General features: G+C 49.0%; 1 protein-coding gene across 3 annotated transcripts in view; it reads right to left on the bottom strand.

Annotated features, from left to right (window-relative positions):
- The window catches only part of PIEZO2 (piezo type mechanosensitive ion channel component 2), a 522557-nt gene extending 506070 nt beyond the window's left edge, over nt 1–16487 (bottom strand). For 2 of the 3 annotated variants that reach the window (XM_029065630.2, XM_029065632.2), the window contains exon 1: nt 15926–16486. In XM_029065630.2, the coding sequence (XP_028921463.1) occupies nt 15926–15989 (64 nt within the window). In that variant the 5' untranslated portion in view covers nt 15990–16486. Of the gene's footprint in view, nt 1–15925 lie in introns of all 3 variants that reach the window. The other variant, XM_029065631.2, reaches the window with a different exon arrangement.
- Between the last annotated feature and the right edge of the window lie 6823 nt (nt 16488–23310).

The raw sequence follows: 23310 nt of genomic DNA, 5'->3' as shown, positions 1-23310 counted from the left end.
AAAGATAAAAGTGCTAGCCTGACCAAGAGAAAGATATCACCCACCCATGAAGGGAAAAAGAAAAAGGATCATTCCAATTTTGACCAAAGGGCAGAAATTAAAGAACATTTTTAGCACATTTCTTATTCTCTTCTAATTCCATTAAGTCTCAGGAAACACTATCATTTTTTGAAGAATTCAGAGAAGTGAAAATTAGAAAGCTATAACACATGAAGACAACCCAGTTGAGAAGGTCAACCTATAAAGAATAGCCTTTGTGCTATTGCATGGCCCAAGAGCTCAGAAGGAATCAGGCTATGTGGGTGGAGAGACCTCCTGAAACAGTGGCTTTCTATGGACAAATCCTTGCCTCCAGTGCTTTCCAGTTCAGATTTGGAAACTGTCTGAGAATATCCTGGCTAATTGCACTGGAGAACATTCAGGAAATGAAAGAGAGGACTGCAAGTTTTCTAGGACTTAACACGGAGTTTGAATTCGATACTCAATACCTGCACTTCGATACTGCAACTGGAAATCGTGTCATATATTTACTTCCCTGTGAAACTCAGATCTTTAGCCAGCTGTGGAAATAAGCACTGGCCCATATGTCAGGAGCCCAAAAAACATCACAATGGGCCCAATATGGGCCCAATATCTTTCCTTTCTATTCCCTTTCTGTTTAGTTTCCCCAGAACTCTGCTTTTAATGGGAATCCCTGAGTACTCCAGTAGGGTTCAAGTGCTTGCAGTCCTCTAGTCGTGGGGGGAGCTCTACAAGGAGAAGTAGACGAAGGATGGAAGGAGAGACCATTGCAAACCTTCCGTCATTCAATGTTATTTATTGAGCCCTGATTATGCAGAGCGCTGTACTAAGTGCAAATTGTGCAGTTGTATTCCTGGGACGTAATGGTTTTTGAAAATAAGTTGCAGGACAATACTCAGCAGGACAGTACTGTTGGATTCTGCCCCAGTTGATGCTGCAGGACACCTTCAAGGACAGTGCACTGCAGAGTCCAAATGAAGGCCCTTCTGGAGTGTCAATTCCTGGTCCTGGTAATGCAGAGGAATAAAGGGGCGAACCTGAAGGAGGCAGGAGGGAGTTTGAGACTCAAGCAGGTCGGTGAGGTGGAGGTGAATAAGTTCTCCTTCCTAGGGTTAGCCCAGCTCAGACTCCGCCTGCAGCTACCCAGGCCACAGGATATCTTCTCTGCAACCAAAGTTACCAGCTCTCAGCATCCACCACAGGGAAGCCTTCCCCGGTCTCAGTGCTATCTCTCTTTGTGGCTTGGTGGTGTCTTACTAGCCAGTTTGGGGAAATTTTTGCGCCTCCTCTTAGGCAAAAATAACCCAGTAAGTAAGCACCATATCTGAGTGAAAGGGGTCATAACCTCCAAGCTGACAATGTCTGTCTCTCCTTCTAAACTGTCAGCTCACTGTGGGCAGGGAACACACCTACCAACTCTGTTGTATTCTCCCAAGCGCTTAGTACGATGCTCTACACATAGTAAGTGCTAAGTAAATATCATTAATTGAGTCCTCTAAGGTCTGGGTTGCTAGAAATGGACGTTTATCTGATACTCTCCCAAGCGCTCACACAACTCTTCCTCAACAAGCTGACGGTCTAGAGGTGAAGACAGACATTAATATAAATAAATAAATGACAGATATGTGCATAAGTGCTGTTGGGAGGATCAATGCAGAAGGGAGTGAGAAAAGAGGAAATGGGGGTTTAGTCAGGGAAGGCCTCTTGGAGGAGATGTGCCTTCAATAAGACTTTGAAGGTGGGGAGAGTGATGTCTGTCAATTATGAAAAGGGAGAGCATTCCAGGCCGGAGGCAGGGTGTGGATGAGAGGTCGGTGGTGAGATAGACAAGATGGAAGTACAGTAAATAGATTGGCATTAGAGGAGTAAAGTGTGTGGACTGGGTTGTAGAAGTAGAGTAGCGATGTGAGGTAGGAGGGGGCAGGGTGACTGACTGCTTTAAAGCCATTGGTGAGGAATTTTTCTTTGGTGCAGAGGTGGATGGGCAACCACTGGAGGTACTTGTGGAGTGGAGAAACATGGACTAAGTGTTTTTGTAGAAAAATTATCCAGGTAGCAGAGTGAAGTATGGACGTCCAAATACCCATATATGACAGACCACCATTCTCCCCAAGTTCAAAGCCTTATTAAAATCACATCTCCAAAAGGCCTTCTTTGATTAATCCCCTTTTCCCCTACTCCCTCTCCCTTCTGCATAATAATGTTGGCATTTGTTAAGCGCTTACTATGTGCAGAGCACTGTTCTAAGCGCTGGAGGATATACAGGGTAATCAGGTTGTCCCACGTGAGGCTCACAGTCTTCATCCCCATTTTACAGATGAGTTAACTGAGGCACAGAGAAGTGATGTGACTTGCCCACAGTCACACAGCTGACAAGTGGCAGAGCCGGGAGTCGAGCCCATGACCTCTGACTCCGAAGTCCAGGCTCTTTCCACTGAGCCACGCTGCTTCCATCTAAGCACTTGTATTTATACACTTGATATTCACCTCAGCCTCAGCCCCACAGCACTTATGTACATTTTCTTAATTTGTGTATATTAATGGCTGCCTCTTCTTCTACGCTGTAAGCTTCTTGTGGGCAGAGAATGTGTCTGCCAACTCTGTTTTACTGTACTAGGTGTCCAAGCACTTAGGACAGCACCCTACACACAATTAGTGTTCAATAAATACCACTGATTGACTGATTGCAGTCAACTAAGTAAGAAGTATGAAGGGTTATTCTAAGCCAGAGTTAGAGGTTTTTGCCTTGGGTAGGTCTGATCATTCAGAGGTAGAAGACCCAATCCTACTGCCTGGTTTCTCCCCACAAAGGGCAGGCAAGGCTAAACCCTTCTTCAAAACTGAGATTTCTATCTGTAAAATGGGAATAATAGCCTCAGGGGCTTTAAGAATTTGGGAGAAAAAACTGTCAGCCAATTTTTCAGGTTTATAAATAGTAGGTATGATTGAGCTGAGATCTTCTCTAATGTTTTTACTGAGAATCAAGCATATGTAAAAGGGGGATCATGTTAATGAAGTGCCCCAGTGGTTGGGAATGGGGCAGTGTAGGAAAGGCAGGAAAAACTGAGAAACATTATGTCTCAAATAGCAGAAAGTTACCAACTGTAACACATGGGGCAGTGAAACACGAGTAAAAAGATGCTGTCCTGAGAAACACAAAAGATCTGGGAATAGGATGGAAAGAAACCTAGAAAGCAGCGATGCCAAGAGCGACCAAGAGATAAGCGTGGACAGCTAATTTGATATGAATTTCCTCTGTGACACTGCAGGAAATGAAAGCCAGTGCTATTTTAGGATGCATCAAAAAAGGTATTGCATCATGGAAGTAGAGAGCTATCCGTCCTGGATCCCAGTATCAGTTCAATGCACTCTGGGGCATCTGTTTATAGGAAGATCTGGAGAAATGGAAAAGTTCAGAGAAAGGCAATACAAACTATTAAAATAATTGAAAGAGGAAATATTACATTTGGGATCAAATGAGTGCTGAATTCGATGGGCTACAGAACAACCAAGGGGGTAGAACAGTGGTGAAAAAAATTATACAACAAAGAGGAATAAATGAATCACAGAGCTGAAAGAGACTTTGAGAGGTCAGATCTTTGCCTTCAGGTAGGTGAATGTCTTATATGCTGCCTTAAAGAAAAAGAGCTATCCAGGAGCAAGCTAGTAAAACTAGAAGCAATTAGACTGATCCTGAGAAAACTGAATGTTAGAAACTGTCTTTGCAGGGAATCTGCTAGATTTAGATGGAATTATCAATGGAGAATTAAAATCCTCTTTACTGGCTAATTCACTTTTTTCTCGTTGGGAGGATGGGGGGTATCAAGAACAGCTAAAGATGTTGCTTAGGGGCAATTAGGTGAATACTGCAGCAAGGTCATCACTAATATCCATGAAGGTCTACTTGTAATTAGTAAAAAGGTCGTCTCGCTTTTTCTGTCAATGACCAAACCTCTTCTGTGATAAATTGGAAGGTTAAGGGGGAGAGGGGGTCAATGATTATTATAGAAAAAGATCAATCTGTACTGATTCCAAGGCCGCTTACAGCACTAAAAAATGTTATACGCTTTCAGGGCTGATGCCAAATAGTCTATCTTTTCCCCCAGTTTAATTTTTTTTTCAACTTTCCACATGTACACTAAATATGGTGAGTTAGTCACCTGGCTACTAAAATCACCACTGTGTTTAGTGGAAACTCGATTTGGCCCCTGGAGAAGGGCTGTGTGAGTTATGACTTTCACTTCCACCACTCACTTCCAGCTGCTGCTAAGCAGCAGAAGTCAGTGCAAATCAAGTTGTCCTGTCCAAGGCCTCTGCTTTTCACATCTCTGAGGTGCTCTAATTTTAATAGACATGTCAGAGGCACACCTCACTCATCTATTTCAAACTTTCACAGCAGCACAAATCATTTATCAAACTGAACAGGTCTAGCAGGGTAAGATTGGAATCCCTCCCATGAAAATCGTGTGTGTGTGTGTGTGTGTGTGTGTATTTGTACACATCTAGACACAGGGATCCCAAAGTCAACCTTTATGCCTGGAGTACAGAAAGTTAGAATCAAAAGGAGGGGGAAAAATTGATGAGGCAGATTTATAGTGAATTCTGGATAAAGGGATCAACTCATAGTTCCACCCAAAAAGCAGTCCTTTGGGAAAGCAGCACCAGAGTGTGCTAGGGTAACCATGGAAATCTTTTTCATCCCAAGATGGCAGACAAGGAGCACTGTTTTCCCTGGGTGAGTGGGTGTTACCAAGACAGCCAGCTAAATTTCCAGCAGGCTGCAAGAGACAAGGAAGTGGAGAGAGAGACTGCAAGAGGCCACGGATAAAAGATTCCTTCTAACTCTCAATCTTGCATAAAAGATAGAAAAAAAAAGAGCACAAGAGCAGATGAGGCCCCCACGAGAGTGAAGGAGCAATACCAACTGCCTTTCCTCCCTCTTAGTCTAGCAAATGTGGAATGGAAAAGCTGTGGTGTTACCAGGACTGTCCTGGGATGTGGTTCCCAACCCTGCTGGGTTGGTCTGTTTCACCAGATACAGCGAAAAATGGCAGGGCTTAGCAAATCCTCACAGCTTGCCACCAGTTGCAGGAGTCCTAGCCCTGTTCCTCACACACAAGGGAAGTGAAGAAGCTCCAGGGTCTTCAAGGCCATTCTGAGCTGACTCAGAGGAAGCGTTCCAAGCTGGGACCCTGACGAGGTAGGGTGAATCTAGGACTCTCAAAGTTATGGGAGTTTCTGTCGGGGGAGTTTCATCAGGACCCTGAGGTGGGAATGAGGCAAAACTACCCCAACCCCTTAGGGATCTTCCAATCTCGGAGAGACTGGCTTGACCCAAAGCAGACACTTGGGACCTCATTCCCCCACCCTACATCAGCTTCTCCCTGAATCCGCGTCTATCGGCGGATCAACAGGTGACTGGGACTGTGGCTGCCCTGGGAATCTACTGCCATTATTGCCATATCTGACACCACTCACATCTGGCTCCCTGATGCCCCCTCAATTCAGCCTCTGGGAGGGGCTTGCACAGAACAAATCACAACCAATCTAATAATAATAATAATTATGGTACTTGTGAAGCACTTACAAGCCAAGCACTGTTCTATGCACTGGGGTAGATACAAGTTAAGCAGGTTGGACACAGTCCCTGTCCCACGTGTGGCTCATTCTCAATCCCCATTTTACAGATAAGGTAACTGAGGCCCAGAGAAGTGAAGTGACTTGACCAAGGTCACAGGGTAGATATGCGGCAGAGTCAGGATTAGAACCCAGGTCCTTCTGACTCCCAGGCTTTATCCACTAAACAGCTTCCCCCGATCTTCTGAACCAAATGTCCTGTTGATGCAGATTCATCCTCCTGAGAGCCAAAACATCAGACATCAACAGCAACAGGTTCAGCCCCAACTAGAAGAATTTATTATCCCCTTCAATGTGATGGGGTTTCAGTCAATCAATGATATTTATTGAGCACTTACTCTGTGCAGAGTATTGTACTAAGTGCTTGGGAGAGTACAATACAATGAATTAGGAGATACTTTCCTTGCCCATAAAGAGCTTACAGTCTAGAGGGTCAAAGAACGTGTCCATTCTCCACGGAGGGGAAAGAACCCTGGTCAAGTATCTGTTAATAATTATTGTAACATTTGTTAAGTGCCTACTATGTGCCAGGCACTGTACTAAGCACTGGGCTGGATACAGTGGCTCAGTGGAAAGAGCCCAGGCTTGGGAGTCAAAGGTCATAGGTTCGAATCCTGGCTCTGCCACTTGTCAGCTGTGTGACTGTGGGCAAGTCACTTAACTTCTCTGTGCCTCAGTTACTTCATCTGTAAAATGGGGATTAACTGTGAGCCTCACATGGGACAACCTGATTACCCTGTATCTACCCCAGCGCTTAGGACAGTGCTCTGCACATAGTAAGCGCTTAACAAATACCAACATTATTATTATTACACAAGCAAATTAGGTTGGTTACAGTCTCTGTCTCATATGGGGATTGCAGTCTAAATCCCCATTTTACAGATGAGGTAAATGAGGCACAGAGAAGTGAAGTGACTTGCCCAAGGTCACGCAGCAGACAAGTGGTGGATATGGGATTAGAACCTATGACTCCAAGGCCCGTGCTTTAATAATAATAATGTTGGTATTTGTTAAGCGCTTACTATGTGCAGAGCACTGTTCTAAGCGCTGGGGGAGATACAGGGGTAATCAGGCTGTCCCATGTGAGGCTCAAAGTTAATCCCCATTTTACAGATGAGGTAACTGAGGCACAGAGAAGTGAAGTGACTTGCCCACAGTCACACAGCTGACAAGTGGCAGAGCCGGGAGTCCAACCCATGACCTCTGACTCCGAAGCCCAGGCTCTTTCCACTGAGCCACACTGCTTCCCCTATGCTTTACCCACTATGCCATGCTACTCTTCTCTACACATTCACCACACTCAACTCAGAGTCACAAAGGAACCAATGTTGGGGTGAATGACTGCCCTTCCCCACCCACCTCGCCCTCCTCTAGCAGCCAGCCACGGCAAGCCGCGCACAGGCCAAGAAAATGCCCCCTCCCTCATAATTACCTTCTGAAGCTGCTGAAATGCTTACAAAGGTCTAATTTCATTGACAGCTTTCCAATTATTCTGGAACTGATGACCTTGAATCCCTATCAGTCATGGTCTGTGGATCACACTACTCTGCCTGGGGTTGGATTCTATTCAGAGATAAGGGTGTTAAAAAAAGCCTGCATCAGGGTTTGGCTGACAAGGCAGCGCTGGGCATCAAAACCCATTTTGGCAATCAGGTTTACACCATTATCCCAAATGATGGTGCTCTTTGTCTCTGCTGACTGTGTGGTAAGTGAAATCCACTAGTGCAATTCTGCTCTGTCTCAGGAGAGTGCTCTCTCTCTCTCTCTCCTGAATATCTAGAGTGGCCTCACGAGCATGCCTCCATTATCACTAAAACACAATTCTTAATATCAGTTTGCTCTGAGCATTGAGTCTGCTCGTCTGCCTCCAGCATCTGTAACCCCTCTCCCCCTTAAAGGAACCACCGAACCCCTAAAGGTCAGAGAGGAAATCACCCCTTGAGGCAAAGTAGGGATTCCCCCCTCCTCAGGGCCAATCAGGATCTGCTTTTGCTTCTCAGCATAATAATAATAATGTTGGTATTTGTTAAGCGCTGACTATGTGCAGAGCACTGTTCGAAGCGCTGGGGTAGATACAGGGTCATCAGGTTGTCCCACGTGAGGCTCACAGTTAATCCCCATTTTACAGATGAGGTCACTGAGGCACAGAGAAGTGAAGTGACTTGCCCACAGTCGCACAGCTGACAAGTGGCAGATCCGGGAGTCGAACTCATGACCTCTGACTCCGAAGCCCAGGCTCTTTCCACTGAGCCACGCTGCTTCCCCAATATCTGTCTTCTGTCCACCTTTTCTACAATCAACCCTTGGTCAGCCCACCATAGAGTTGCTGTTTGGTTCTCTTGCTGTCTTCCATGCCCTTCCCAAGTCTGTCAGTGAAAGTGTCAAGTGCGGAACACTATCTCCTCACTACTACAGGGATTGTTCCACTCGCTCTGTTTTAGACAGAGAGGGGCAGAGCTAATGACGTTGTCTACCCAGAGTACAAATATTATGCCTGCGCCATCGGGAAGGGACAAGGCCCTTTGAATCCAACCTAGAATAACTTGTGGCGGGGATCCCCCTGATTTGGGAATTTATGGAACTCCAGTGCCGAAGCAGTTAGAGCTTCATTGGTTATTCAACCCAAAAGGTCATTATTCAATTAGTTACCAGCATTTGATGGACACCTACTATAACAATGTTGGTATTTGTTAAGCGCTTACTATGTGCAGAGCACTGTTCTAAGTGCTGGGATAGATACAGGGTAATCAGCTTGTCCCACGTGAGGCTCACCGTTAATCCCCATTTTACAGATGAGGGAATTGAGGCACAGAGAAGTTAAGTGACTTGGCCACAGTCACACAGCTGAGAAGTGGCAGAGTCAGAGTTCGAACCTATGACCTCTGACTCCAAAGCCCGGGCTCTTTCTCCTGAGCCATGCTGCTGCTCAATAATAATGTTGGTATTTGTTAAGCGCTTACTATGTGCAGAGCACTGTTCTAAGAGCTGGGGTAGATACAGGGTAATCAGGTTGTCCCACAAGAGGCTCACAGTCTTAATCCCCATTTTACAGACGAGGTAACTGAGGCACAGAGAAGTTAAGTGACTTGCCCACAGTCCCACAGCTGACAAGTGGCAGAGTCAGGGTTCGAACCTATGACCTCTGACTCCCGAGCCCGGGCTCTTTCCACTGAGCCATGCTGCTTATATACACAGCACTGTACTAGGCACTTGGGATCTACAACTAAGGCAGAAGACATAATTCCTGCCCTCAAGGAGCCAGTAGAGAGAAACCTGGCTGGGCCTGGGAAGTCCCTCCCTGCTGCAGCAGAGGCGTGGACTTTTTTACACCGAGCCAAAGGATTTATTTATAACACACTTTGCTTCTCCAGTTAAAGTGGCAAAAGCGTTGCTATTATAAATTCTTCTTTGACCGCATAAATTTCTAAAAGATTTAACTTAGAAATGAAATACTAGCCATTGATTGCATCCAGGAGGAGATACTCTGGAGGAATCCTTTTGTTGTTTGAAAATAAAAATTGCAGCTCCTGTTCAGAAGGGAAAAAAACTACTTTTTAAGTTTCGTACCATTCTGATCTCCACAACTAGTTCCAGGCAAGAACACTACAGGAAAATATTCCAATCTCTAGTGAGTCAAGAGGAGCCTGATTTCTCTTAAGACTCTGAGATGCTCATGAAGAAGATGCTTTTGAGAGAGGCACGAACAATTTCATTTCAACATCAAACTTCTATCCAAGCTCCTAGCCAACTAATGTGGCGTAGGCTAAGCATGGAGAAACATAAGAAAAGTGTAGCATTATCCAGTTGGAAATTTTTGTTCCTCAATTAATAATAATAATTATGGTATTTGGTAAGTGCTAAGCACTGTTCTAAACGTTGGGGAAGATACAAGATAAGCAGTTTGTCCCACGTGGAGCTCCAAGTCTTAATCCCCATTTTTCAGATGCGGTAACTGAGGCACAGAGAAGTGATATGACTTGCCCAAGGCCACACAGAAGACAAGTGGCAGAGCCGGGATTGGAACCCATGACCTTCTGACTCCCAGGCCCGTGCTCTATCCACTACATCATGTGTTGTTCTGTAGTCTTCGAGAAGCAGTGCGGCTTAGTGGAAAGCGCTTAGAAGAGTGCTTGGCACATAGCAAGCACTTAACAAATACCATCATTACTGATATTATTATTATTCACACTCCTTGTGGCCATGGATTATCAATACTTACTCTTTTGTAGTCTCCCAAGCACTTAGTTCAGTGCTCTGCACATAGTAAGTGCTCAAAAAATATATCACTAATTGAGTGACTGATATTGGCTTCACTGCATTTCACAGTAGCTGCATAATATCTTTCCTTAGGTGCTTTAAAAGCCTAAGAATTCATCACTGCTGAAATTTCAGCTCACAAGAAAGGAGCCAGAATGATTTCAGAATGATGGGAAGCCCAGGAGTCAGAGGACCTGGGTTCTAGTTCAGTTCGCCTAGTGACCTGCTTGGCGATCAATCAAGTCACTTAACCACTCTGTAGACATGGGGATATTGCTATCTGTCTCTCCCTACCTCACAGGGATGCTTGTAGATAAGATGAGACACGTAAAAGCACTTTGGAAAAATAAAAGTGTAAATACAAAAAGAGCAGTATTAATAAAGACAAAAAGTTTTTGATTCCAACTTTAAGAATACACATTTTTTTCGTTGTAGGGGGAACTATTTTTCATTTGCAATCTCAACATTCTCTCATTCTGTTTTTGTTTCATGATGAGGAAAGTGAAAACAAGCAGATTTCGAATAGTTGGCTTCCCAGAAAAAGGGGCTGTGGAATATCAGCTTAAACCTAGTGATAATTAAACGTTTCTGATTCCGATCGGAAAAAAACAAGAACGGCTCTGCACATGAACTTCCAACTTTCCCTCCTCAGGCAGGGAGCGAAAACGTATTTTCTCCTGAAAATGTTTGGCTTCGCAGATCACATTGTCCATCTACAAAAATAGATGACTAAAATATAAAATCGATTCTAATAGCAAACAGATCAGTACAGCCTCCGTGCCGGCAGGATTAGGAGAAACCTGAATGTTTGATTTAATGGCGCTTCGGGAGTAGGTGGAGCTGAAAACTCTCCGATAACCTTGAAAGATCTGATCTTGCACTGCTCTGCTTCCTGGAGGGTGGTGCAAGTCCCTCAGGCCTTAAATCAGAAGGCACATCCACTTTTCACCTCCCCCCTTATAATAATAATAATCTTGGCATTTGTTAAACGCTCACTATGTGCCGAGCACTGTTCAAAGCACTGGGGTAGATACAGGGTAATCAGATTGCCCCATGAGAGACTCACAGTCTCAATCCCAATTTTACTGATGAGGTAACTGAGGCCCAGAGAAGTTAAGTGACTTGCCCACAGTCACACAGCTGACAAGTGGCAGAGCCAGGGTTCGAACCCATGACCTCTGACTCCCAAACCCGGGCTCTTTTCACTGAGCCACGCTGCTTCTCTATATAAGTGACAGGGAGACTTGAAGTGTGTCATTCCTATTTGGGATAATAATAATAATGATATCTGTTAAATGCCTACTATGTGCCAAGCACTACACGCTGGGGTAGATTCAAGGTAATCAGGTTGCCCCATGTGGGGCTCACAGTCTTCACTCCATTTCACAGATAACTGAGACACAGAGAAGTTAAATGAGTCGACCAAAGTGACACAGCTGACAAGTGGCGGAGCTGAGATTAGAACCCACAACTTCTGACTCCCAAATCCAGGCTCTTTCCACTAAGCCATGCGGAAACCGGGGGGAGCAGCAGGCAACAGTTTGCTCTCTCCAGTCTGTCCTCCCCCATCTCAAGAACGAGCCTGCCTGCCCGCTTCTCCTGCCCCATGCCCCCACACCCTAAAATTGGGCAGTTAGAGCAGCGTCTGTTTTCGCTCCTGCCCCACGCCTCTAGGGGCAAAGGGGGTGCTGCCTGAGAAGCAGCGTACGGCCCTGGGAGTCAGGAGGTCATGAGTTCTAATCCCAGCTCCACTACTTGTCTGCTGTGTGACCTTGAGCAAGTCACTTCAGCTCTCTCTGCCTCCATGACCTCACCTATAAAATGGGGATTGAGAGTGTGAGCTCCATGGGGGACAGGGCTGGCTCATTTGTATCCACCCCAGCGCTCAGTACAGTTCCTGGCATATAGTAAGTGCTTAACCAATGTCACAGTTATTATTATTATTATCTACCCCCCTCCCGTCCCCACTGCAAACCTCCACCTCCTGCCCCCGGCAGGCCCACGTTCCCCCGATGGTGACTCAGTGGAGGCAGAGAGAGGACCCCTGCCCAGCCCTGCCCAGCCCATGGGGCCTCTGACACGGAGAGATAAGACAGCTAGCTACTCTGAAGCAGCATGAGGATAGAGCATGGGCTTGGGAGTCAGAAGGTTATGGGTTCTAATCCCAGTTTCACCACTCATCCGCTATGTGACCTTGGGCAAGTCACTTTACTTCGCTGGGCCTTAGTACCCTCATCTGTAAAATGGGGATTGAGACTGAGTCCCACGTGGGATAGGGACTGCGACTAACCCGAATTGTCTCTCTCTATCCCAGAGTGCCCGGGACATAGTAATTGCTTAACAAATGTCACAATTATTATTATTACTCTTGTGCCAGGCAGGGCTGGGCAGGACCGGGGTGAGGAGGGGAGAAAAACCGGCAGCAAAGAAACATCTGTCCAGATCTGTGGTCACCAGGGAGGGGTGCGGGCGATGGGACAATCCTCCTTAACCCCCTGGGAAGCAGGGGATGTGCATGTCCCAGGTTTCCCCTTAACCTCCCTCCAAAAAAAGTCTCAGGGGCAGAGATTAGGCAGGACCCTGAGGATGGCAGGGAGGGAGGCAGTCCCCAACCCCATGTCCACCAGACAGGGCTTTCAGAAAAAGATTCTTCGGCTCGGCCGGTCCTCTGGACCCCCGTCCTCTGAGGAAGGAAGCTCCCAGCCACCTTTCCACGGCTGGCTCTGACGGGAGAGAAATCCACCAGCGACCGAGCCGCCCCAATCCCAGCCTGGGGTGCCCCTTCTGCCCAGAGCATGGGATCAAGCACTCACTGCACTGAAGGGAAATGATCTAGTCAACAATTCATTCAGGGCCGCCACCCCCATCAAGACGGCTTAGGCCAACAGGCTTCCATCACTCTGCCACAAAAATGTTTGGGGTTTTATTTTCTTTCGGGGGGCTGGTGCTTTGAGGGGAGGGAGTAGAGCTGACCTGCCTTACCCAGTTAATAACCTCAACTCCACATTACCTAGGAAAGGAGGGAGCAAATCTAGCTAAAGGAGGGTGGCTGGGGACAGATTGCCTTTTATTTCATTGATCCTAATTTATTTTCCACTGGGCAGATTATCTTTTTTCTTTTATTCTAATGTACTTTTAACTGGCCCTGGTGAGAAAGCAGCCTGCGGCGGACAGGGAGTCAACCTGGTTGAATCTGGGAGACGAAAGGTGGAATTTTCCCTCCTAAAAATGCTGGAGCATGAAGGGTGCACGCACGGAGGCTCGTATCTTCTGGGGTCCCAGGATCAGCCCCCGGGGAGTGGTGGGAGAGGTGGGAGAGATGGGTGTTTGGGTGTGGGTGTATGAGAGAGAGAGAGAGTGTGTCAGTCAATCATATTTATTGAGTCCTTACTGTGCAGAGCACTGTACTAAGCACATGGGAAAGTACAATACACTATAACAGACACTTTCCCTGCTCCGAACGTCCTTACAGTCTAGAGGGAGGCAGACATTAATATAAGTAAATTACAGCTATATATATATATTTATACGGGTTGTGAGGCTCGGGGGGATGGTGGTGAATAAAGGGAGCAAGTCAGGGCGATGCAGAAGGGAGTAGAAGAGGAAAGGAAAGGACATGTGCCTTCAATAAGGTTTTGAAAAGTGGAGAGTAATTGCCTGTCGAATATGAGGAGGGAGGGGCGTTCCAGGCCAGAGGCAGGACGTGGGCGAGAGGTCGGGGGAGAGATAGAAGAGTTGCAAGTACAGTAAGAAGGTTAGCATTATAGGAGCAAAGTGTGTGGGCTGGGTTATAGTGGTAAAGTAAGTGAGGCGAGGTAGGAGGGGGCAAGGCAATTGAGTGCTTTAAAGGCAATCGTTAGGGGAGGGAGAGAGAGAGAGAATGTGGAGAGACAGAAAGAAGGGTGAAGATTTCCGATTTCAGGGAGCTCCCGGGATCCCCCTTCCCCTACGTTTTAAACTAACCTTCCCCTTTCACTCCAGGTATCAACTCTTTTTGCAGAGTTTACATTAATAATAATAATAATTCATTCTACCGTATTTAGTGAGCGATTACTATGTGCAGAGCTCTATACTAAGCGCTTGGGAAGTACAATTCAGCCACAAATAGAGCCAATCCCTGCCCACGACGGGCTCACAGGTTACGCACTTACCGTGTGCCAGGCACTGTACTAAGCGCTGAGTACTCCCAAAGGGGCCATTTGCGGCCAGTGTGGAGGGAGCCCGTTAGCCCGTTCACCCAGAACACCCGATGCGAGCGACGGACTCTTTGCTCCAAGTCACCTCTCCGCTCCGAGCCGGGGGAAAATACGAATAATAATAATGACGGTATTTGTGAAGCGTTTATTGGGTGCCAAGCACTGCTTTAAGCGATGGGGTAGAAACAAGGCAATGAGGTTCACCACGTGGGGCTCACAGGCTTCATCCCCATTTTGCAGACGAGGTAACCGAGGCACAGAGAAGCGAAGCGGCTTGCCCAAGGTCACCCAGCAGACAAGTAGCGGGGCGGGATTAGAACCCACATCCTCCGACTCCCACGCTGTTGGAGGGCGGAGGGGGAGATGCAATACCGGTGGAATATCTGGTGATATATCTGGAGAGCTCAAGACCCCCGACACCACTTCGGGGGTGGGTCGGGCAGCCGACCGTATAGCTGTATTGTACTTTCCAAGCGCTTAGCGCAGTGCTCTGCACATAGGAAGCGCTCAATACATACGACTGAACGAATGAATGACTGCACCACCAGTCTGGACTCTGGGGCTCTCGGGGTTGGGGGGAAACCGGACAGGTTCGGGAAGGGGCTAATCCTCCCAAATGCCCACCCATTGCCCTCGACGCTCAGCCCTGAAACTCGGGACCCCTCTCTCAACCGCGCTTTTAGAGGGGTTCAAGGTGGGCGCAGGTCCTTGGCCAAGACGCAGAAAAAGCGACCCGGAATGGGGGGGCTCCGATCTCTGGGGTCCCTCCGGCTTTCGCCCTCCTCCGGAGCAGGTGTGAAGACGCAAGATGAACCCACGTTTAGACTGTGAGCCCGTTAGCGGGCAGGGATTGTGTCTATCTGTTGCCGAATTGTACACTCCAAGCGCTCAGCATAGTGTTCTGCACATAGTTCTGCGAAGGGTGTTCTGCAAAATCCTGCCCCCCGGATAATAATAATGACGATGGCATTTGTTGAGCGCCTACTCGGTGCCAGGCACTGTACTAAGCGCCGGGGGGGGATGGGGAGACAAGCAAATCGAGTTGGACCCGGTCCCTGTCCCATGCGGGGCTCACAGTCTCGATCCTCATTTGCCAGAGGAGGGGACCGAGGCCCAGAGAAGCGAAGCGACTTGCCCGAGGCCACCCAGCAGACCAGTGGCGGGGTCGGGATGGGAACTCATGACCTTCTGACTCCCAGGGCTCTATCCACCAGGCCGGGAGCGACCACCACGACCGGGGACGCGGAACCCCCCGCGTCCCTGGCCCCCAGCCCACCCTTCACCCCCAAAGTGCCCCCATTTCGACAGCAAGCGGAACGGAGGACGGCTCCCGGGGCCAGCCCCGGCGGCAGGCCGGAAATAACAACGATCATAATAATGGCATGCGCTAAGCGCTTCACTGTGTGCCAAGCACTGTTCTGAGCGCTGGAGTAACAGGGTGATCAGGTCGTCCCACGTGGGGCTCGCGGTCTTCATCCCCATTTTCCAGGGGAGACGACTGAGGCCCCCGAGAAGCGAAGTGACTTACCCCAGGTCGCCCAGCAGCGGGGAGTCGGGATTGGAACCCACGACTTCAGACTCCCAAGCCCGTGTACTTGCCATGGAGCCACGCTGCCTCTCGCGCTGCCTCCCGTCCCCGGAATCGACCACCCCCCATCCCTAGGATCGACCCCCGATCCCGCTCACTGCATCTCGACGGCCAGGGCCTCGCCCGCGCAGCCAGAGAGGCCTGCCGGGGCGAGAAAGGGGGGCGGGGGTGGGGGTCCCGGGGGTCCCCGTCCCCTGCCACTCACGACCCCCTCCTCCGGACTCACCCACGGCCAGGCAGAGGGGCAGCAGCAACCTGAAGACCAGTCCACACACCACCTCCGATGCCATCTCTCCCGGGGCTCCGGCGGGGCAAGGACCGGCGGGACGGCGTCTAGGTGGTGCTCCCTGGCCCTGCCAAGGCCGGGCCGCGCATCGTCTTCCTCGGCCCCTCGGGGTCCCTGCCTGGGCCTCGACCTCCTAGAGACCCCCTCCGGGCCTCAGCTTCCTCGCCGGCCCGACGACCCCCGGGAGGCGGCCCATCAATCGGGGATCCGGAGCAAGTCGGGTGAGGGTCTCCGGGATGAGTCTCTTCCCCGCTCCGCTCTCTCCTTCTCCTCTTTCCAGTCTTTCTCCCGGGCCGTTCAAGGGAGAAAATCCCGCCCCATGCCCCCGGGCCCGGTGGGGGGTGGTCTCTCCCTCGCCCCGATCCCAGCCGCTGGGATGGACGCCACCGGGGTGGGAAAGACGACCGCCACCCCCCACCCCCAGCCCGGGTCCCCGGACCCTACGACCGGGGGTGGGCAGCCGCTGGCCGCTTCTGCCGGGCGGGACCGGGAGCCTCGACCCCCTCAGGGCGGGGCATCCCGGGGCGGCTGGTGGGCGAGGCGGGGGGCGGGTGGTCTCGGCTGGGAGCCGGGCTGCGGGGCGGGAGGGGATGGTCTTCAAGACGAGCTGCGGGACTTGGGACCACAACCGGAGCTCAATTGCATCGCCCGGGGCCGGAGGACCGGTCCCCCTCTACTTTCCCCTGTCCACCCACCCCCCCTCCTCAATGAAGCTAAAAAGAAATCCCCCCAAAAAGTGGGCTGGATGTCCAGCCCTTGTTTCTTCGTCCTCCTCCTCCTCCTCTTGCTGTTGCTCTTGCGGCGGCCGCCCCCTGCCCGGAGCGCTCGGCCGGCTGCAGCCGGCAGGCGTCCCCCAAATACTTCTCCACCTCGATGAAACTTTCCAGCCCGGTCCCACCCTGGGAAGGGCAACCCGCCCGGCCAATCAGGAGGCGGCGCCCCCAGGCCTCTCCTCCAATCACGGAGCCGGAGCCTGGCCCCCGACCGCAGAGAGGACCAGCCCGCCCGGGACCCCCCTATCGTCCACCCCCCCCCCCCGTCCCCGTCCCCCCAAAAGGGCTGGAGAGGCAAGATCTTCTCGGCCTCCTGCTGCTCCTTCATTCAACGATCGTATTTATAATAATAATAACGTTAGAATTTGTTAAGCGCTTACTGTGTGCAGAGCACTGTTCTAAGCGCTGGGGGAGATACAGGGCGATCGGGTTGTCCCACGTGGGGCTCACAGTTTTAATCCCCATTTGACAGACGAGGTAACTGAGGCACAGAGAAGGGAAGTGACTTGCCCACAGTCACACAGCTGACAAGTGGCAGAGCCGGGATGGTGACGATGATGGTGGTATTCGTTAAGCTCTCGCTATGAGCCAAGCACTGTTCTAAGCGCTGGGGTAGATACGAGGTAATCGGGTTGCCCCACCTGGGGCTCACAGTCTGCATCCCCATTTTACAGAGGAGGTGACTGAGGCACAAAGAAGTGGCTTGACGAAGGTCACGTAGCAGACGAGTGGCGGAAGCGGGTCGAGAACCCACGTCCTCTGACTCCCAAGCCAGTGCTCTTTCCACTAAGCGCTGTACTAAGCGCTTGGAAAGTACAATAAAGCAAAAAAAGGCTCCTTCTCGCCATCTCCTTCTCCTCGCCTTCCCTCCCCTTCATCAGGCGGGAGAAGTTGGGAGAGTTAGGCTTAGCCTTGCTTTGCTTTGCCCACCGCGTCGGGTTTTCTCCAGGATAGAAGAAAAATGAGGAGTGGGGAACGCTTCCACTGTGAGAGAGAGAAAACCCAAACAGGGAACATCCCCCACAACAGGGGTGGCCAGTCCCAAATTTTTCTAGTGGATTAAAATGGGCCCTGCCAAGACAAGTGGGCTCTATATAAAGTTACATGCATTGGGCAGTGTTGTCCAATCTTCAAGCTGATTGCTCTCAATCCCGCGTTCATTCCAGCTTTGGGCTGGGTTTATGCCCGCCTCACAGACCCCCAGTGAACCCTGTCGTCCGCACTGGATGAAAACATTTCAGGCCTTTAAAACACCCCTTACTCCATCCCCCTCTTTTTCTCTCTGCTCCCTATCCTCTCTCTTTCCTCACGACACCCTGCTGCAGTCTGGAGGGATCCCTAGGTCTATGCATGAAGACAGTGAGGTGCTGTCAAGAGGGCACAGTCAGTCAGTCAATCGTATTTATTGAGTGCTTACTATGTGCAGAGCACTGTTCTAAGAGCTTGGGAGAGTACAATATAAGAATATAACAGACAAATTCCTTGCCCACAGTGAGTTTACGGTCTAGAGGAGCCTCCGACACCCCCAAACACCAGGCGTCTATCACACAGATTCCCGGGTCCCTGCAAAGGACACGCTACTCCAGCCTGCAGTCTGTCATTATCAAGGCAAACCACGCCAAACTAGGACCAGACTTTAATTAATAATGATGATAGTAATTTATTAAAGCACTTATTATGTGTACAACACTGTTCTAATTACCAACGGCCCTCTCGCTGGGATGAACTCGAGCCTGGATCCACCAAGGCTAATAAACAGTGGATTCTGTCGACTCACATTATTCTGTCCTCAGAGTTCCCGACGCAATCTGCCTGGGGTAGACACTTTAATAGACGGTCCTCGTCTTGCGACTTCCCAAGATATGAGGAACAGCAGTGACGCATTTCAAAATTTAAACGATTTTAGGTTTGCAACATTAGTCTTATCTGCATAACACAGATCTATAAGGTAACACCATCTGTCCCTGACCTCACCCCCTTATCCCGTCATCCCCGGTTCCCAGATCTCAGCTTTCTTGTCAACATGCCCCAAACTCAGCCCCCTATCTCCCCATCCTCCCACACTTCCCCCAAGATTAGTTTCTGTTCTTTTTGACTCCTGAATGTCCAGTTCAGTTGCTGCTGTTGCTACCATCCTCCAGGGTTTCAAAGCTATCGGGGCAGAGCTGGTAGGAAAGGGTTGAGGAGGGCAGTCGCAGCAGTGGCGGGGGAGGAGAGCACTGTGTTGGCTGCTGCTTCAGACCCGAGGCTGGCTCCGGACATCTGACCACGCTGAGGCAAGAAAAAATGGGTTATTTTCTCCCGTTCTGTATGATGTCATCAAGGTATGCTGCACTCAGGCTACATTCCTTATTTATTTTTGGTACTTGCTAAGTGCTTACACTGTGCCAAGCACTGTTCTAAGCACTGGGATAGATACAAGATTATCAAGGGGTAAACAGTCCCTGCCCCGCAAGGGGCTTACAGAGAAACAGCGTGGCTCAGTGGAAAGAGCACGGGTTTGGGAGTCGCAGGTCATGGATTCAAATCCCAACTCAGGCACCTGTCAGCTGCGTGACTTTGGGCGAGCCACTCAACTTCCCTGTGCCTCAGTTAACTCATTGGTAAAATGGGGATTAAGACTGTGAGCCCCACGTGAGACAACCTGATCACCTTGTATCCTCTCCAGCGCTTAGAACAGTACTTGGCACATAGTAAGCAATTAACAAATGCCATTATTATTATTATTACAGTCTAACTAGGAGCAAGATTTAATTCCCATTTTACAGATGAAGAAACTGAGGCACGGAGAAGATAAGTGACTGGCCCAAGATCACACAGCAGATAAATAGTGGAGTCAGAATTAGAACCCAGATGCCAATACTCCCAGGCCATGCTGCTTCTCATCCTTATGTTATCATTTTGTGTTACGTGGTGTGTAGTGATGCCATGTAGAAGCACTCTGGCACTCCTGAACCTAAGTGGATAGATCCCGGTCCTGGGAGTCAGAGAATCTGGATTCTAGTCCCACCTCTGCCATTTGCCTGCTCTGTGCACTTAGGCAAGTCACTTAATTTTTCACTGCCACAGTTTCCTGTCAAATGAGGACTAAATACTGACTCTCCCTCCCCCTTAGATTGTGAGCCCCACAAGGGACAGGAACTGTGCCTGACCTGATTATTTTGTATCTACCCCAGTGCTTAGTACAGTACTTGGCACATAACACGTGCTTAACAATTATCACAATTATTATTACTCTCCGGGCGAAGCAGCTTGACCCACTCCCACTGCATTGTCCAGAGCCATTATGTTAATCTCCCTGGTCCTGGTTACCACAAGAACAACTTTGACAAGTGTCATTTCTGACATAGGGTAGGGGTTGTTAAATTCCTCCCTTCCACTCTACCTGGGTTGCTGCCCCACCTCACCAGATAGTCCACCGGTATTGCATTTCCCCCTCCACCCTCCAACGGTGTGAAAAGAGCACAGGCTTGGTAGTCAGGTGACATGGGTTCTAACCCCAACTCTGGCCCATTGTCTCTGAGCTCCCCCCTTCTCCCTCTGCTCCCTCTACCCACCGCTTCATCTCTCCGCAGCTATACCCTCTTCTCCCCCCTTTCCCTCTCCTCCTCCCCTTCTCCCGTCCCACCCCCCCAGCACTGTACTCGTCTGCTCAACTGTATATATCTTCATCACCCTATTTATTTTGTTTAATAAGATGTACATCACCCTGATTCTATTCATTTGTCTTTGTTTTAATGAGATGTTCTTCCCCTTGACTCTATTTATTGCTATTGTTCTTGTCTACCTGTCTCCCTCGATTAGACTGTAAGCCCATCAAAGGGCAGGGACTGTCTCTATCTGTTGCCGATTTGTACATTCCAAGCACTTAGAACAGTGCTCTGCACATAGTAAGCGCTCAATAAATACTATTGAATGAATGAATGCTGTGTGACCTTGGGCAAGATGCTTAACTTCTCTGTGCCTCAATTACCTCATCTGTAAAATGGGGATAAAGACTGTGAGTCCCACATAGGATACTTATCTTGTATCTACCCCAGTGCTTAGAATGGGGCTTGCTCATAGTAAGGACTTAAAAATACCATACTTATCATTATCATTATTATTATTATCGCATCCACACCACCAGAGCCATCACCTTTTCTGAGGCACCCTGAGGCAGTTGCTTACTTCAAATACTGCCCAAAGACGGCCTGGCTGGAACACTGTCCCATGCTGACCTCCTCTTCCTCCTCAGCCGTTATCACTGCCGTTCCCCCTTGTTCTGATCCAGCTCCCTGAATTGGGGACCCTGAGGGTGAGGTTGCAGGACAAGGAGGGGCCTGCACAGGACATGGCAGCAATTAGCCAAAACCTACACTAAATCAGGACCCAAGGAGAGCAGACGGTGCGGGTAGAGAGCCACAGGAGACACATCTATGGTTTCCAATTCGGTTTCTTAGCTTGCTAACAGCCACCACAATCCTCTAATTGTTTTGACAAATCCTGATGGAGTTTCGCCCCTGGCTTTTTTCTCACTTGTTGGTGTTCTCACTTGTTTCTGGGTTAACTTGATTTTCTAGGTTTTGGAAACAAAGTTCCCGGTGACAGCTTTCCCAGGGGCCTCTGAGGACTCTAAACTACACAGTCACTGGAGTTCAAACAGAGGTAGCTAATTTTGAATTAAATCTATGCAGCTGCAGTGCCACCTTTTGGCTAACTGTCTTGTGAGAGACTTAAGTTATTCAGACGGTAAGAAGAAATATTTCCAATACTGTCCATATAGTGAGGAGACATTCAGGCCCTTTTCTGCTGGTCCTTAACCCTAAAATGACCATTAGAAAGAGTTCACTTTAGGCACCATATAGTATTCTAATAATTCCAATCCATTCCCGCCTAATCTAAATAGGTCCTTCTTGTTCAAAGCCATCCGTGCTGATGATGAGCCTACCCATCAATCAATTGTATTTATTAAGAGCTTACTGTGTGCAAAGCACTGTCTTAAGTGTTTGGGAGAGTACAACGTAATGAAGTTGGTAGACACTTTTCCTACCTAAAAGGAGCTTACAGGAGTGTGCAAGAAGACCAGTGAGTGACCAGCAAACTAATCGATCAATCAGTCACTGAATCAATGGTACTTATTGGGTGCTTGCTTGTGTGCATAGCACTGTACTAAATGGTTGGGGGAATACAATAAAAAAGAGAAGGCACCGTTGATCCCTCGCCAGATAGAGCTTACAGACTAAAGGAGGAGATGATATTAAAATGAATTACGGACAGATAATACATAATAATAATGGAATTTGTTAAGCGCTTACTACAAGCCAAGCACTGTTCTAAACACTGGGGTAGATACAAGGTAATCAGGTTGTCCCACATGGGGCTCACAGTCTCAATCCCCATTTTACAACTGAGGCACAGAGAAGTGAAGTGACTTGCCCAAAGTAACTAACCTGATAAATGGCAGAGCCGGGATTAGAACCTACGACCTCTGACTTTCAGGCCCGGGCTCTCCCCACTAAGCCATGCTGCTTCTCCATAAGGCTGTGTGATACACATTTATGTATATACACTTTATGTATATAATACATAAATGCTGTGAGGCCAGGGGAGGGGTGAATATCAAAACGCTTTAGGAGAACAGACTCTACTCCATAGCCGCTGCAGAAGGGAAGACTAAGACAGGGGAGTGAGGGTTTAGTCGGGGAAGGCCTTCTGGAGGAAATGTGATTTTAGTAGGGGTTTTAGGTGGAGCGAGAAGTCGGATCTGTTGGGGTTGAAAAGGGAGGGATATCCAAGCCAGTGGGAAGATATGGGCAAGTGTCGAGGAGAGAAATATGAGATTGTCTTCAGGGAGGATTCCAGGGTTGACTTCTACTGCTCCCTTTCCCTCCCTCCGGCAGGAAAATGTGAAGGGTTTACTGCAGACCCACCAGTTACTAGCCCAAGTGTTTTCTGGAGTAGCCAATCCTTCTCTTTGTGCCCTAAAGAGTCCATAGTCAGGGTCCTCCTGTTCCCACAGGTCAGAATCTGGCTGATTGTGAAGGGTAAATCAGAGTGGTGCTGAGCAGGAAGTAGCTGAAGCACCGGCTGTGACAATTAAACTGAGGATCATGCAGTGAGATTACAGTGGATGGGGCCTTGGAACCTGTACTGAGTGCTTCCCCCACCTACCCTGGCTCCTTGCTTACACTTCACTTCTCTAGTGCCAACAGCCCGTCATAGCGCAGGGACTGTCTCTCTCTGTTACCGATTTGTACATTCCAAGTGCTTAGTACAGTGTTCTGCACATAGTAAGCACTCAATAAAAACTATTGAATAAATGAACCTGTTCACTCTGCCTCCATCTCATCTATCTGAAGCAGCGTGGCTCAGTGGAAAGAGCCTGGGCTTTGGAGTCAAAGGTCATGAGTTCGAATCCCAGCTCTGCCACTTGTCAGCTGTGTGACTGTGGGCAAGTCACTTCACTTCTCTGTGCCTCAGTTCCCTCATCTGTAAAATGGGGATGAAGACTGTGAGCCCCACGTGGGACAACCTGATTCCCCTGTGTCTACCCCAGCGCTTAGAACAGTG

The sequence above is a fragment of the Ornithorhynchus anatinus genome, chromosome 5, assembly GCF_004115215.2.
Source record: "Ornithorhynchus anatinus isolate Pmale09 chromosome 5, mOrnAna1.pri.v4, whole genome shotgun sequence".
In the NCBI taxonomy this organism is placed as follows: Eukaryota; Metazoa; Chordata; class Mammalia; order Monotremata; family Ornithorhynchidae; genus Ornithorhynchus; species Ornithorhynchus anatinus.
The sequence above is the reverse complement of the archived record's forward strand: the minus strand, read 5'-3'. Positions and strand labels throughout refer to the sequence as shown.